Below are 16,577 nucleotides of genomic sequence, written 5' to 3'. Positions count from 1 at the left end.
CGAGCCAGCCTCAGTTGTATATTTATCCTTGGGTTTGTGATCAGCCACACTGCCATTTTATTATTAATTATAGCACGCGTTAACTAACTGTACAAAGCGGAGATTGAATAAATTTATAATAAAAGCTTTGGAATATACATGTGAACGTGTGAGATAATTCTAGTTTAGAAAGAGTAGAAAATTAGACGATCGAATTAAAAGTATTCCACTTAATTATGGTGACGATATGAATTAAATGTTGATATGAAGAAGAAAACGGAGTTCTGGAAAAGAATAATCGTTCGTTTCAATTCACTGCAGATATTCTTATCGCTTAAATTTCTTTGTTCCCTCTCTCTTAAATCTGCCAGTAGGTTTCCATTTCCTTTTACCAGGATGACCCTTAATTCTCTGATTCCTTCCCACTTCCCAATCCAGTTGCTTCGAACTGGCCCCGTCCATGTCACTCAAAACATTTGCTCCGCCTTGCTTGAATTTCGATCGACCCTGCTGTTCGAGCATTTCTGCAAACTTTTCCGCAGAGACGAAGACATTTTCTTGCAGATCTTTTGAATTTTTCTTGCCCTTCTTCCCAGGCTTTTTGCTAGTCTTCTGATTAATGAATACATCCTTGAGTTTCAAGTCATTCAACACACTTTCATCCTCTTCGCCATCGTCACTGAATTCGATGTCACTTAAGTCTTCGTCAAGGTCTTCAAGATCGATGTCACTTCCTGCCAATTCATCGTCTAGCTCTTCTTCAGAAATATTTTCTTCATCCACTCCATCGTCCATCTCGTCAATTTCATCCTCTTCTTCACTGTCTGCAGTTGCATTACCTTCGATGAAAATGAAGATATAAGAATAAATATATTATTATGACTCATCTAGATATAATACATATAGAATATATACCTTTTTTCTTCTTTGCGGAACCAAAGTCTGCTGCCACGTCAAAGTCATCCAACTCATCGAGGTCGTTTAAATTTTTCCCTTTACCCATTTGGTCCAGCAAAGAGTTGAAGTCTTCACTATTGACACTGTCATTGTCGTCATCCTCCTCAGCCTCCTCTTTTTTAATTCCGCATTTTAACTCCTTACGCTTCTTTAAGTATCGGTACAAATATAGCTCATCTACTGGAATTCTATCGATGCTCTCATTTATATATGCTTCGCTAGCCACTGGAATAGCACGAACTCCTCTTGGTATATAAGCAGTACGCTGTGCCAGTGGATCGTTCTTCTTTGATACTTTTTTACTATCCAGCTTCTTTGGATTTTTGAAGACATATCGATCCAGAAAACGAATCAGTGTCAGGTCTTCAAGAGGATCTCCGGTATATTTTATCGAATTCCCTAAGCGGACAATATAAATTAAATAAAATCTACAGAGAGAAATTATGAGAATAAATTATTACATTTACCTTGAGCTATTGTATTTGCAAAAAGAGAAACACTCGGGTGATAATGAGCCGACATAGCTGCAAATTCGTAAAAGAAACTCCTAGCTGCGTTAGCATGCAATGGATTACGACAGAAAGGATCATAAGGTCTATTTTCTTCGTCCTTTACTTGATCCTGTAGTTCATCTTTCGTGTCATCTTCATCCATATCCACTACAGATTCCACTTGAATATTTGGAAGGATTATTGAATTTTCAGGATCATTTGTTGTAACATTTGCCTCTTCGATTTTAGGCAATTTTAGGTCTTCGCCATTTGACAGGTTATGATTGTGTTCTTGTTTCACGAAAATTCTACACCTTTGGAAAATATACTTTGCATCTTTACGAGATTGCAGCACTTTTGAGATGACGTATAATGTTGCACAAGCCATGTTTGCGGAATAATATAAAATAGCTTGGAATAGTCTCTTCAAGGAAGCACAGAGTCTCGTTATGCTTGGATCTCCTCGTAGAACTCGATACAAAAGATTAAGGAAAACAGCTCTTTTAGATACAACGCCAATTTGGGGATCGAGAAGTTTTCTGTAGAATGTGGAGTAAAATCTGTTGGATTGGGCTTCATCTTTCCCAGTTACCTGAAAAGATGAAAATTGTTATTTGTTTTGAACGTTACCTAACCTAAAGAAACATGAAATTATGAAAAAATTGTTTAACTAACTTGGTATAGTAGGCTAAGTGCGTTTAAAGAAACATTGAAAGACCCGACATGGACGACTTTGTATACAGAATCAATGTGATCTTGCATTTGATTTGTATCCGTCCTCACAAAAGGATAAGCTCGAGTGACGCCAGTCAAAATTGCTGCCATCATCCGGCTATCGGGTTCGCCTTTCTTCAAGCATGCTTTAAAAAAAGCAAAGTATACATCCACAAGATTATTAGCGGTGTCATTATCTCCCTTGCTCAACGTGAATTGTGTCAATAGGCAGATCGCATAGTACTGAGCACGCTGTGCTATATTCTTTCTGAACAAAAGTCTTTCCACCTCTTTTAACACGACTAATTTCATATTTGGGTGTTCATGTAAAACTTTAGTTAAACAGTAGACAGTTTTTGATGCAACTTTGCTGTTAGGATCACCAATCTTATTCACCAGTGTCTCTAGAAGTTTTTGTTCTTGTTCAGGATTAGACCTTAACAGATCGCTTAATACAGAAACTGCCTTCTCTCGATTTACTTCAATAGATTCAGAAGCGATCATGGAAAGAGACGCTATAAAACGTTCGTACAGTTCCCGGAGCTGGTCCTCAAAATACCAGTGAGCTAATAATTTACGTTTCGGCACATCTGGATTTAACGAATCCAGTTTATCCAAATCTTGCTCTTCAAATTTCAGGAGTTTATGATTAGGATGAAGTAAATCGCCCAGAAATAGATCCCGCAGTGATGTTATAATCATATTGCACTGGTTATGTTTTGCTACTCTTACTTGAGAAACCAGGGACGTTAATCGTTTCAAATTGTACTTAGGATTGTCCTGTACGAGTACAATGCTGGCAGCGACCTTATCCGAACTGGTTCCCTGCGTTAGCGCAGTGTTTAGCCAAGCAGTCTCTGGATCTCGAGATTTCGACTGTTTCAGCTGAAAAGACAAAGCATCTCCATCGAGGCATTTCTTTGCCTCCGCTGCTAAGTCCAAGACTTCGACTTCAGACTTTGTATGTTTGCAAGCTGCTTCTGCTTTAACGAACTCTGAATACCATTTTGTCCTATTTCCACTAGAATAGTCAATTAGGTCATCGGTAAATATCTTCTTTTTTTCCTAGAAACAATCAAATTTTGATATTTCCCAGATTTTCGTAAAACTTGTAAGGAACATTGAGGTTAATGTTGTGTAAACACCTTTTAAGAAATCGTTCAAACCGGCGGATACAATTTCGTAATAGAATGAATTACAATTTAAAACCATAAACCTTACCTTCATAGTTATTAATTCAAGTCCCAGTTTATTAGTATAAATCTCTCATTCCCAATTAACTTCTACCACAGGAACCTCCAGGCATGCAGTTAACCTCACTTTTCAATTAAATTGAATTAAGCAGACGACGGAGCACGAGTCTTCTAAAAATAGTGATATCTATAATTAACAGATGGCGCCAGAATACTATTTTTCAACCTCTACATCATAAAGCGCGGCTTACAAATCATATCTTACTATAAACGTTATTAGCCACATAAGTTAATAAACAATTAATTTCTCTTAGTACTCAAATTTTATTTCACAAACATGCCTAAACAGGTAATACAGTTTTCAATGTCATGAAGAGCGATGAAAATAAATAATCACAGTTAAGTCAAGCAATGGCAATAATAAAGGGTTCTGGATAAAACAATATTGTACATACTTTCTGTACAAAGAAGTTCGTCACAAACTTCCATCGGTCCATCCTTTTCTATGAAAATACTTAAGCTATAATAAAATATCGTTTCACGAGGAATAACTCCGGCCTTATCCGACACACTTGTCGGTAGTTTGTTTAATACTTGTAGTTAAGTAAAACATTAATCACTGGCATAAAAAAGATAATTGACTATGCTTAAGAACTCTACCTCATGTTTACCTCTAGTTAAAGCTACAAGATGCCACTGTAAAACTCAAATATCGTACGCTTGCTATCAGTTAATATCATTAAAACATTGTCAAACACATTTTGAGAAACTTGGGTTGGAGTTCACAGTGGATTCTATGAGTTGAAATTGGTCAAGTCTTTCAATCGATCACCTGTAATGCACAAAATGTAAAAGTAGGAAACAATGAAATGTTATCGATAACCTCTTTACAAAGTCTGGAGAAAAATTCAAAGATTAATTTCTACACTTTCTAACCTCAAGAGTATCAAAATAACTTACCTAAAGTTTTCTTCTTACAACTAATCTTTTTGGTATTCGCGCTTTTGTCAGCCGCTTTTTCACACTCTGTAACCCTATCGTCGAATAACTTAATAGTGTCCTCGTCATTCGTCATCAGTCCTTCCGTTCTTAAAATATAATCTTGAATGAATTTACTGAACATAGTAGTCTCAACGAACCATTCAAGAAAATATCTCATAGTTTTAGATGAGATGGCCTTTACGAACGATTCTTTCTGTAAACAAAATCCAGATTAATACAATACCAAGCGTAGATTTTTCAGACCGTGACATTTTTTTTCTTCCATTAACGTAGTTTTTCTTACTTCAAAAACTACTTTGCCATCCTGCTGCGTAACAATATGAGAGCGACAATGTCCGCAAGTTTCCAGGAATACCCTGAGAAAAGCTTCGGAGACCAGGAAGTTTCGGACCCCATCAGTCGTTGAGGTATTATCGGATACTATTTGTAAAGCAGACTTCAATCCTTTCTGAAGTCTGGATGGCAATATCGAAGATTCATCTCCAACTGCGTGGATAATTTTGGACGCGTCAATGTCAACGACAATACCCTGAAATAATAACATCCAAAATATTACTAGCCGATTAAAAGTACTAATCATACTTCGTAAACCATTAAGATCACTTACATCCTCTACAGCGCTTACTTCAATTCCTACATTCCCTTTCAACTTCAAAAGACCGATGACAAATGGCAATGGTGCTTGCAAGATCTCCGAGAGTCCAGGAATGTCAGGAAGTACTGGAATAAAAGTATGCGGCCATACGAATGGATATAGAAGACTTTGTAATGCCTCAACACAAGACGACAGTTTACTAAAACAAGAAACAAACAATACAGAATTCCGAGGAATTAAAACCAACACAATAATAAATAAATAAATTATTTCACTAACCTTAAACTACTGCTTAACAGGACGACTTTGCGCTCCAACAAAAGGCTGCCGAACAAGACTATCAACACTTTCGTGGACACTGCATCGAACAGCTGGCTCATATCTCTTTCTTCCAATCTATGATCTCCCGATCTTAATATCACATGACCTTTCGAGTCGATGTCATACACAGTTCCCAGAGATTTCTCTGTATCAGATCTTTCAGAGTTAACGAGAACATAATTAGAGTCATGCACCGATTGTATGACCTTCTCCTCCGAAGTTATTGTCTTGGTAATAACATTGTTATTGCTGCTGTGTCTCCTCGCAGAAGAGTCGTCCTCTCGTTCCTCCGCCTTAAGTACCAAACTATACCCAGGACGTGGCATTGGACTATTGTAAAGATCCTCTATAAAGTGTTTCTTCTTCCTATCAGGAAATCCATGCCTCGACTCAAGCTCGTGCAGAACCTTATAATAAAAGCCACCAGCTCGATATCGAGTGATGAGGCAATAGGCCAGCGGCAAAATAGGACCTCCTTCTGGTTTGACACGGCAACAGTATCCATATCTTCGATTCCCTCTTTCGTCCATCAGAACCAGAGAGTAAGGTTGATTCTGCTCACAATCCGAGGGTTGCCAGCAGGAAGCATCGGGGAAACAGAAATTTTCAATCCAAGCAGGTACCTTCGCCTGTTACAAAAAAAAAAAAATAAACCATGACATATTTTTAATGACTGTCACCGTAACTTTAATAAAGTACTTACGTAAGCAGGATATTTATCCTTAATATATGGCTGTTTTGTACTGAGATTCAGCTCCACCAAAAGACAGACTTCGAACAGCTTATCCCTCCTGTCCGTTACAGGGATCTCCTGTCTCTCGAAGTACCTCAGAGACACTCTTCGGACATAATGCTTCCTCTTCTCTGTCAAGCTTCGATGAAGCTCCTCCTTCGTCGATTTGGGGATATTCTCTCGTTCCTTAAAAAGTTTGAGCTTCTCATCGAAGGTGGGGAAGTCCTCGTTGAATGACAAAGTCGAAGCAAGAGAATCAGTGTCCGAAGAGGTGTTCGAGTCAGGAGTTTCCGTGCCAGCCATCACAAGCTGTCCGAATGCTTGATCGAGCAGCTGCTCTATCTGCAGAAATTCACGTTCAGGTTGTTTACAGGTTATGATAAATATTTATAAAAATAATACATGCAAACGCTGAACATCAGGTACCAATATTTCGTTCCATTTTCCATAGACAGACAAGCGAAGTGAGCGACCAGAAGTGCACCAAATAAGTCAGAAAAACCAGACATGTGCTCAAAAGATCCAATCAAGGAAATTCAAAGAAGAGGTTATATTTGCCTGCGAATCATGCATCTGCGCAAGGCCGTTATCCGGCGCTTTTATCACAATGGAAAGAACGTTGAAAAGCCGTTCTTTGAACTCGTACAATCGTACTTCCCCGGAATAATCGAGAGACTTTGCTCATGCATTCGCACAACAAATGGCAAGCAGCATAGGAAAGTATCTGCACATTTATTCGCAGATAAGGAATATATCTTCAGACTGCGTTGCTTAATTGTTTTCTTTTTTTTTACAGAATCTGCACAACACTTTTTATACACGACAAAGGTTTTAATTACTTTCAAATGATTACTTAAGGAGGAATATTTAAGAAAGATCACAGGTAACGGAAGACACTCGTATCGTAATGTTCACAGCACCCACGTAATGTGTTTAAAAAGTCAGAGAAGTAAGTGAAAACTTTTACAATTAATCAGACAAGTTATTAGAAAGCTGAAGTTGAACGCGACGCCACGATTAACGACGCCGAATGCGAAACGAAGATCATATAAGCACCGATGGAAGAAGCGACGTCGATGAACTGTCAGGGGCTTTCCTAAAAGTCATGTGAGTCACCCATGACAATCTCCCATTACTTCCTCTTAGCGTTAATTAACCCATTCTCTTAGATAAGAGACAACAGATTCATTCATTACGGTGCTACACCACATACAGCGAATACTTAAAAAGATACATCTGCAATGACAGCAGGAAAATATAGTGATAATAAATATAATAAATAAGGCCTAGCGCTACAAAATAAATATCATACTCTACCGATAACAAGTCAGTCCCCTATTTACAATGCACTAAAAATATCTCAGAATCATCCAATGATCCTATAATAAAAGCACAAATGATAGCATCGCCCTGGATAACTATTTATTATTTACAGCACTTCAAGGTACGCATTCCAAAACCTATCGCAGCCCTATCGTAGCTATACAGCTATGACCAACATTGCTCCGCAGTAGCATCGATGATGATAAAAGTCGCAAATGATACAAAACTGAACGCAGAAGCCGACATTTGTGACATAAAGAGCCAATGATCCGCGATTGTCGAAGCAAATCGCGTAACAAGCCGCGATTACTCCTTACAGCTGGCAGAAAATAAACCCAATTTCCGCAGCAGGTAATTGAACCGATTTGCAGAGCGTGCAGCGTACAGAGCCCGAGGAGCCTACACCAGATATGCGTAAACGTATTTGGCGTTCACCTTATGTTTATTCATTTTGTCGACGAAGGGCCGCACATGGCCAGGCGATTTCAAGATCGACTTTTTCGGGCCGCAAGTCGCCTCGACGATGCCATTTTGCGTGCCGTTATCGACGATCTTCGAGAGAGTTGAAGTTATTGGCGTGCACTGTGAAAAATCGAATGGGTAGCATCAATCCCCTCCTTACTTTAAATAACAATTAAGAGGGCGTTCTCTACTGACTATAATTGAATCGTGCAATAAAGATACCACGAACGACGATATGGTTGCTGGAATAATCCCCATTCCTGGATGTGATAAATTAATGTACTTGGTGCGAGACTCTAGTGAGTTCCCAGATATATATATATAGATTGTAGAATCTAATTATGCAGATATAGTTCTTCGTTTAGACAATGTTTCAGAATTTATATTTAAAATCGAGAGGTCGTTTCGACCGGCTTTTACAGCGTCCCGTTTAATTATTAAGTGACGTCGCAAGAATAATAACGCAATTACTAAGTCGCACGATCGAAGCCAGGTCGCTTCCCACATTAATTAGTTTACTACCGTTACTAACAGTTTAGTAATTTCGCATACCGCTAGCTGTTATTATACCCTCGGTTCATAAAAGTACAATTTGTACCGTTTCCAGCTGGGTACGAAGAGCCTATTGTACAGTTACTAAAATTACCTAAACATCCATTCGCAGAACTTTACTAGAGAATCATGTAAATTAACTCAGCCCCTTTACGTTATCCTCCTTATAAATCGTGTCATGTAGGTAATAATTGTTAATAAAAAAAAGTAACACGTAAAATTATCGAGAATCTAATTCTTTGTCATCTTTCTTTTAACCGTACTTAATATTGTGTCATGCATTTAATACATACAAATGCGCTCCTCCTGCACTTGCATTCCACAATTGCAACAAGCAACAAGCAATAATTTCATGTCCGTATGTTTTTAAAGCTGCAAAATTGGAAACTTATTAATGTATAGCTCATGCCATTTTTCTGATCATCGGTGCATAATAAATCCTTTAAACAATAAAATAAAATGTCACGCTTCGAGACAACCATGCATTTCCTTCACGTTTGCACTCTTTCAGCTGTTTTTAACATTTCACGTGATCAATTAATTATAAATTGAGACCTCGTTGGTCGAGAAAATTAGGTGTAAATTATTCGAACTTGGTGCGATGATTTCTTTAATCTCTTTTTTGGAAACATCTGTTGAACTCTCACTGGGATGATTTGGATGCTAGGGAAAGGGAAAGGTGCATCCATTTTCAAAAACGTCACATGCATGTCATTTGTCTTACCATGTAATGCAACTCGTTGTCTTGCCTCTCGCTCTTGAATTTATCCTGTTTAAGAATGTCGCTCCGAAGGCTGGGAGACAGTTTACCATATCCAGTGATATCTACACCACAGTTCTTATCGAAGGCAAAAGGTTCAGCGTAGACTCTCTCCTCCAGCTCCGAAGGGTTCGATCTCCTTCGCTTCCCATCGAGGAAAGTCGACAACTCAGCAGACAATCTTCTCGATGCTGGACTCATGTTAAGCTTCTCGTAGAATTCATTCTTGGTCGACTCCATACAAAAATGGGAATTCGCCATGAGGTCCCCAGACTTGGCATAATAATTATCCGGCCTGTCAAGAGTGGCACTTTTCTGCTGCGGCAGGTAAGTTTTAAAATCTGGATTTTTTATCTGTTCATAAATACCAGCACTGGCACAGTTTAAAGATGGCAGACAATCGAATGTCGAGTTCTTCTTGCAGCCTGAGGTGGGAGACTTCGGCAGAGGCCCCAGTCTTCTTGGCTCCTCCAAGGTCCTGGAGAGTCTTTCGGAGAATGGCACTCTTCTCTTCGGTGACTCAAAATCAGAATCTGAATCCAACTGAGAATTTAATTTTGTACCTGTACGAGCCATGATGACCTTCGGTCCAAGAGCCTTCTGATGCTGAATTAAGACGTTCTCTAACTTTTCCAACATTTTCTTCGAATCTCTTCCAGGTCGAGACTTCCCAATATTCCCAGTGGTGATAACAGAGTCTTTTAATTTTTGCGTTGAGTCAGGCAAACCTGATGACGAAGCACTAGTCCCTTCTTCGGAGGAGGCAGAATCTCTACGGTCTGCTTCAGTGGATTTGGCTTCCCTAGGAAAGTGGCTGGTTCTTGGGTGAGATTCTTGACTCGATTTCACAGAAACCGTGATTTTGTCACTATAATAACTCTTACTATCTAATGCACCATGTTTAATACGTTCTGTAGTGTCCTTTGGCTCCATCGAACTCGTATTCTCGGCGCTTCGACGGGGAGTATGAAAAGAGAATCCATTTCCAGGACTCCCGGTCTCACTGCGCATCGGATGTGTCGTTACATCTTCATCCGACAGTTCATCGTCAGTGACTTTTTTTATACTATTTAAAAAACTATTAACAATCTGCTTGCTGTCGTTTGGAAGACCTGCGGTAGCACTGTTCAGTATTAGCGTAGAAGTTGAAAGATTTAAATTTCCCTTGACATCGTTCACGTTCTTCTGAGTAAACGACAAAGGTTGACTAACATTTGGAACATTTTCACTAGGCCGATGAGCAAACGTTCTTGGTGGCTTTTCAGGGGGAGGACCTTTGGGTAGCGGAGCTCTTAACGCCGCTAGTAGATTATCTGACAGAATACCTGACTCGTCTTCGATGTCAGAAAATGATGTCTTCGGTGAATCATCTTTATGATTTTTGTCCAACGAATCTTTGAACATATTCTGTTTGCGAATGGCTCCTCCATGCGATACATGTATCAAAGACGACTGATTTTTTCTCCTGGATAATTCCTCTCTAATATCCATAAAGGCTTCTTTCTTGTTTTCGGAACAACTTTGGCTGATATTCGAAACAATGGTTTTATCAAGATCGTTGAATCTTCCCTTCGATTTAAGCACTCTGGTATACTCGACACCGTTTTTTACAAACTTATTCAATTGTGTTAAATTACGAGATTCACAATTCGTGACATTCATAGTTTCGTCATCCAGTGAAAGACGTTCGCATATGGCATCTACTTCGTCCTCTGTTTTATATATAGGGGAAATGTTTTTTTGTCTGGAGATTACCGTGGTCCTTACAGAGTCTTTTATCGGAGATAACTGAGTGTTAGGCAATTGCATGTTTTTTGAATGCTCATGAAGCAATCTTCTATTTAATTTTCCATACCCTCTCTCGCTGCTGGGTATGGTTTTTAAATTTAATCTTAAGCCTACCGCCATATCGAGTGTACGAGACGGGTCATCATCATAGAGGATGTCAAATCTATCCATAGACGTATCTCTTATTTTCTTTTTGACATTGCCAATTTTTCCATACTCGGGTTTATCTTCAAATAGCTTGACGTTCTTATCGACGATCGACGTAACTTTTTCCTTTGTCGGAGAATGCAGATTTTTCGTTTTCGCCGACTTGTCGCATCTGAATGCAGGACTCCTCTTGATATTTTTCCCAGGATTCGATAGTTGTCTCGAAACATTGAGTTTAAGACTTTTCCTAATTTTAACCGGCGATGCACTGACAGATCTTCGAAGGTGCTCCTTTCTCTCGTCGCTGTCATCCGAGTCTCTAGGACTTTCCGCCAAGTTCTGCCCAGGATTAATCTCGAATTTCTGTTTTATCGCACTTACTCTACTAGCATTCTCTTTCTGCATGTAAGACATTTTACGATTCAACTGCTTTACATCTTTAGCAAGTACGTAGATGAAAGTAGTCCACAAATTATTTCACCTCTCCATTGAATAATTAAGTTCAACGCACCTTGGATTTGCCAAGAAAATTTAAAAACTTTATAAAAACACATTCGCTTATGATTACATATCACAACGACTATGACTCTATGATAAAATCCAGATTTGGAGAGAAAATTTAAAACAAGATACAGCCTCGGTCCAAAAATACAAGCGTCAAGGGTGAAGTCAACGAAACGAAATCTCTAAACATCGCATTATGATGATAATTAGGAGACTTCATGCACATCCAGCCAAAACTTCTACCGATATTACACATAAACGTATCCACTAATTATTTACCCTTCCATGTTCGATTCTCTGCATTAAAAACCCCACGTTTCCTGGATCACTCATCACTAATTCCTAAGTATATCTTTAAGTACTTTACCAAAAAGCGCAATTTCTCATCTCGTCACCTGTTGCACTGCAAAGAACCGTTGAGGTTGTGTTTCACATCGTAGTCGAGAAACCGCACGTGAACTAATTGTTCCTGTCTCAATTAACCATGATTAACTGCTTTAAGCCGACGTAACAGCTTTTTCTCAGAGTTCTTTAATAATAACCTCAAAAAATGGCCGGAATTCTTCAATAATTACCGTGAAAAACCGCAAAAGTCAATCGCAACGACGCACCGCGTCGGCAGTGTTACGGCACGAACGAAACGAGTCACATCTTAACCTCTCTTCGCTTTCAATGTCCGAATATTCGCGTGGACGTTGCTGCCAGTCTCTCGGCGCCTCTTCACATGATTTGCGAGTGCAAGCGGAAGCGGCGTGAAAGCGTTAGTAGAGTGCTTTTGTAGAGTTAACCTCGCCTCATTTCCTCGAACGTCGGCGGGGCCCTCGCGACGCGGCGCATCCTAACCTCTGCGACGCAACGTTCATGGTGTCCTGTGAGGTAAACTCGTTTCGACTCGTTCACTGGGAGCTCCGCTGCACTCCACTCAAGTTCACGGGTTTATCGATGACTCTCGATCGTGGGAGCTTGCGGTACACGTAGTACACGCATCTACATGCGTACACAAGTATGAGTTCTTATCTGGACGCACGACATATAGCAGCTTGTAGCGGCTGCAGCTCGCTGCAAACGCGCACTGGGTCACAGGTGCACGCAGGTTGGACGCGCCCCTACATCGCTGACTGCACGGATAGAGAATAAAGTGAGACAGAGAGATGAGTTGCAGCATAAGGTGAGTTTTTACGCGCGACAGCCGCCGCTCGAGACACTAGGGTAGGAGACGCGGCGGCCATCTTGGCTACGCGAATACACAACGCTGATTCATAAACCGTGGCAGCCAGCACGTATACGGCGGCTTTTATAAGGTATGATAAAACGCGTAGCGAAAGATTTAAGTCATGAAATCCCTTTGCGCAGGGTTTTTAAGAATCTAGAATTGCTTATACAGGGATTGTTCCTGGGCATGGGCTTGAAATTGCTTTTATATCGGTTTAAATTCCCAACCACTAGCGGGGCAAGATGGCCGCCGCTCGTGTCCTTTCCGGGCTTCACTTGCGGGCGATTTTCGCTGTTCATCTCTTCATAGATATTGACTCATGGTCGCGTGCAATCGCGCGCGTCGTTATCCAGTTGCACCCAACTGCACCGGATAACGAGCGAGTCTATGAGCGATATTAAATTTCGGAATATTGCGAATTCTTGACCGAGCGATACCGAATAGACCCTCGATGAGCTCACCGAGATCTCCTTTCCGCGCTCTATTGGAAAAACTGAATCACGCCGCGCGAGAATTGATAATCAGGCTCGATTAGGGCGCTGATCAACGCGATTATCCGCTTGCGCCCCTCTGAGTAATTCTAACTTGTAATTGACTTCCTGGAATTTACGGAATAGATATCGCACCTTGCATTACACCTTGTTAACATATTGCAGAGGTTGAATTTCCTCACAAGTGCAATTAACCATTTTTATACCGAACGAAAAAGTGACTTTTAACCGCTGAGAGTTACCGGTTAATTTATTTTTTTTTTTTTCGTCACTTTCGAGTAATATTTGATAGAATAATGATTTCCATGGGATCGATTTTCCTGGAGCTAAGAAATCTCTTTGGAAAAGACAGTTCAGATTATCGTAATTAATTTCGCCTAGATAGTGCACCTACTGTTATCCTGTATACATAATTGAAGTGTCAATGCTTAATTTTACGAACGATGGAAACTTTTGATTTATGACGTTAGAAAAGTGTAAGGCGATTTTCTGACGCCAATGGACAGCCTTGTTATATTTTGATACGAACGGTCGGACGATAATAAATGCTCAAATGAGACTAAATAAAGGCTTACAAAGCGAAGAGATAACGTCCCCCTTTCCAACGGAGATTAATTAAATTATTCACTCAGCGCTATCTAAAGTGGCCCTGTAATCAACGGCTCTCTAAGTAAACACATTAAATTTATTTTCAGGCTTGCGAGAATTCGCATAGTCGTAATTTATCTCAGACAATAACCTTTAAGGCGTAATTAATGCAAACACTCCAGCGTAGAATGAAAGCCAGGTGAATAAGAGAGGATTCATCATATAGATTGTATCAACGTTCCTTTTTTTTTTTGAGTTAACAAATATTAATATCCAATACAATAATCGTGCTCGCCAGATTTGGCGAGGAAGACGCTGATAAGGTACTTCAAACCCGGACCCGTTTAGGATCCTGGAACCAAATTTGGAAATTAAATTCCTAGAGTTATTCTTAAGATTATTCCTCACTTCCGGGCGCGACTTGCGACCCATTGCGTGTATATAAAATTTATTATAAAAACAGAAGAAGAAGATTTGCGCCGTAGCGTTTCATTGTTTCCAATTTCTTCGTCCTCGTGATTTTAGCCAGGGGAACCTTTTGGATTTCCCTGGATTTAAAAACGCTACGCTCTTAACCGCTTATAATATGTATTTGGCGCGAAACTCTACTTCATCGATGCGTATTTCGGCTTACCGAATTGCGGCCTATTACGTGTACATAATTAATTATTAAGAAAATTTGCGTCGCAGTGGACCTTTCGTTTTGTAATTGCTTAATGGATTTCGGCTTGGGGTTCTCCCACTAAGGAAGCCGATTTTTTTAAGCCCTATTTCAACTTGTGTCAATGTTACGTATCAGGTCCTTATAAGTCGCGATTACGCGTTATGTACATCACCTTAAGAATATGATTAAATTCAATGCCACTAGGCGAGTGCAGATCGGTATTTTACTGCCGGTAGTTAAAGTACCGTGTCGCATGATAACAATAATTCCTGATTATCGAGCCGAGGATAATGAGACTCGATGAGATTATCCCCGCGGTCTCGTGTTCGTCAGGAAAATCGGTAGAGTTTCGCGCCAAGTATATACTTGCATACGTTGTATACGTATGTATGTATAGAATGAGCCCCTCATTTTCTTCTGGTTTTGTCATGGGGATTCCATGGCCCCGAGAAAATCAGGGGATTTGGCCTCTACTGTACAGCCCGTAACTACTTTGAGCAACATCCGTGTGTTATTACTTCTTTTAATGCCGACGTCGTTTCTCGTTACGGAAAGGACGCGGCATTAAGGCAGCCTTTAACCTTAATTACAATCTAGATTATACGCGAGCTTAATTTATTGACAGTTCGACGGTCACTGGATTATTTTTTATTACAAGGGAGACGGTCCGAGGACGATGGGTGCACACGTTTCTGAGAGCGGCGACAGATGGAGCCAGGAGAAGCGATATTTAAGTCGAGGTTAACGTCGTTACGGCTAGATGGCACTCGTGGCAGCTTGGTTGTCTCTTTTTGTCACATTGACACAGCCATTGTATTTTAAAAGGCATCGCACGTGGACACTTGACCCTGACTTCGACATTTAGATATCCGATAAAACTATTATTCTTCCATAAGTACACGGATAAATCTGTAAAAGTTATTTTTACGAAAACCTATTTTTTTACTCAACGCAATGAACACCATTGGTGTTAATAGACCTAGCCAAATACATTTATCTTCCTTCAATTAATTACACAAAATCAGGGATTTTTGCAGAATATTGTTTGCAAAATGTCTCAATACATTTTATATTGTGCATGGTGGGTAATTATGTTCAAGCAAGTAATTATCTCGAAAGAAATTAGCTGCAAATAATTTCCTTGCGAATTTCGGTACTCGTGGAAAAAATACAGGGCGAGTCACCCTGTACATATTAATTAATATTATATTGCACAGGAAGATATTGTTTGTAATTATCTTGGCTATTCTCTAGATTTTGATAGCTTCGAAAGACTAGTAAAAATCGCTGGATATTAATATCGAATTTAAGGTCAGCTCCACGTCGCGTGAAATATTCTGAAGTTGCAGTATGCAAATCGATCGCAAGCACGTTCCTTAAATTGCAACTGTATCGTGCTTGAGGTCGATCTCCTTGTTAATGTCTTCTTATATTGTCTTACGATCCTAACTCTCGTTTCGCAGACGAACTCCGAAAAAAAAAATGCATTTTCGACAAGGCCGCATCTCGAGATGTGCTTATCGGTGTGTTTGTGTACACAATTGCAAAAAAGCGTAACGGTAACTGAGGCCGAGTTCACCTAATTGTTAAGTTAATAAATTCCGGGATAATGTTTACTCCGAACTCCTGGGCCATGTTATTTAATCGTTCCAGGACAATTGTAACGACCTACTCGCAATAATGATTTACAAGATTAACCGATAACGAGAATAATTATCCACGTAAAAAATCTCGACACGCGAGCATTTTTGCCGACTCCACTTTTAGTACCTGCAGTGTCCGAAAAATCGATTGTCGGTCAATTGCAGTTTATCGCAATTGACGACATCACTAGGAACGGTCTAGAAGTCGGACAAGAAGAGGAACAATAAGTTCCTCGCACGCGTACACTGTTAAAAATGTATCGATATTTTTAAATGAATGCCAGACAAATGTGTGTACTTACACTGAGAATCCACAAAGGTTAATATATGCACTTTAGCGCCCTTTTCTCAAGATACATACAATTGTGTACGTGTACAACGGCGGACATGAATGCCTCCCCTGCAGATACGACATCGCCTGTGCAGGATGGGAGGGCATTGATGTCTCCCAGTGTAC

The 16,577-nt window shown here is 39.9% G+C and overlaps 2 protein-coding genes across 3 annotated transcripts; both read right to left on the bottom strand.

Annotated features, from left to right (window-relative positions):
* Positions 1-8: 8 nt before the first annotated feature.
* Positions 9-3,498, bottom strand: LOC105694605 (CCAAT/enhancer-binding protein zeta). Its single transcript, XM_012415449.2, has 5 exons — positions 3,363-3,498; positions 2,103-3,206; positions 1,404-2,019; positions 895-1,335; positions 9-818 (listed from the first exon to the last, which is right to left on the bottom strand). Exons 1-5 carry the CDS (start codon positions 3,366-3,368, stop codon positions 307-309), a joined length of 2,679 nt encoding a protein of 892 aa, XP_012270872.1. The 5' UTR covers positions 3,369-3,498; the 3' UTR covers positions 9-306.
* A 140-nt stretch (positions 3,499-3,638) lies between these two features.
* On the bottom strand, positions 3,639-12,682 carry LOC105694607. 2 transcript variants are annotated; one of them, XM_012415451.2, is made up of 8 exons: positions 9,047-12,682; positions 7,744-7,890; positions 5,956-6,327; positions 5,211-5,881; positions 4,944-5,130; positions 4,620-4,865; positions 4,295-4,529; positions 3,639-4,166 (listed from the first exon to the last, which is right to left on the bottom strand). In XM_012415451.2, exons 1-8 carry the CDS (start codon positions 11,429-11,431, stop codon positions 4,129-4,131), a joined length of 4,281 nt encoding a protein of 1,426 aa, XP_012270874.1. In that variant the 5' UTR covers positions 11,432-12,682; the 3' UTR covers positions 3,639-4,128. The 2 variants fall into 2 exon arrangements, with proteins under 2 accessions (XP_012270874.1, XP_012270875.1); XM_012415452.2 differs by lacking the exon at positions 7,744-7,890.
* Positions 12,683-16,577: the final 3,895 nt, after the last annotated feature.

This window comes from Orussus abietinus, unplaced genomic scaffold (genome assembly GCF_000612105.2).
Source record: "Orussus abietinus isolate OABI.00-Male unplaced genomic scaffold, Oabi_2.0 scaffold20, whole genome shotgun sequence".
NCBI lineage: Eukaryota > Metazoa > Arthropoda > Insecta > Hymenoptera > Orussidae > Orussus > Orussus abietinus.
This window is presented reverse-complemented; position numbering and strand designations above follow the sequence as displayed.

Bases quoted from the DNA above. Each gene is read 5' to 3' on its own strand.
- LOC105694607 (XM_012415451.2), bottom strand. From the start codon at position 11,431: ATGTCTTACATGCAGAAAGAGAATGCTAGTAGAGTAAGTGCGATAAAA. The intron at 7,891-9,046 runs GTAAGACAAATG...GATTTTTCACAG, and splicing joins ACAACGAGTTGCATTACATG to TGCACGCCAATAACTTCAAC. The intron at 4,866-4,943 runs GTAAGTGATCTT...TTATTATTTCAG, and splicing joins AAGTAAGCGCTGTAGAGGAT to GGTATTGTCGTTGACATTGA.
- LOC105694605 (XM_012415449.2), bottom strand. The intron at 2,020-2,102 runs GTTAGTTAAACA...TCATCTTTTCAG, and splicing joins CACTTAGCCTACTATACCAA to GTAACTGGGAAAGATGAAGC. The intron at 1,336-1,403 runs GTAAATGTAATA...TTGTCCGCTTAG, and splicing joins TGCAAATACAATAGCTCAAG to GGAATTCGATAAAATATACC.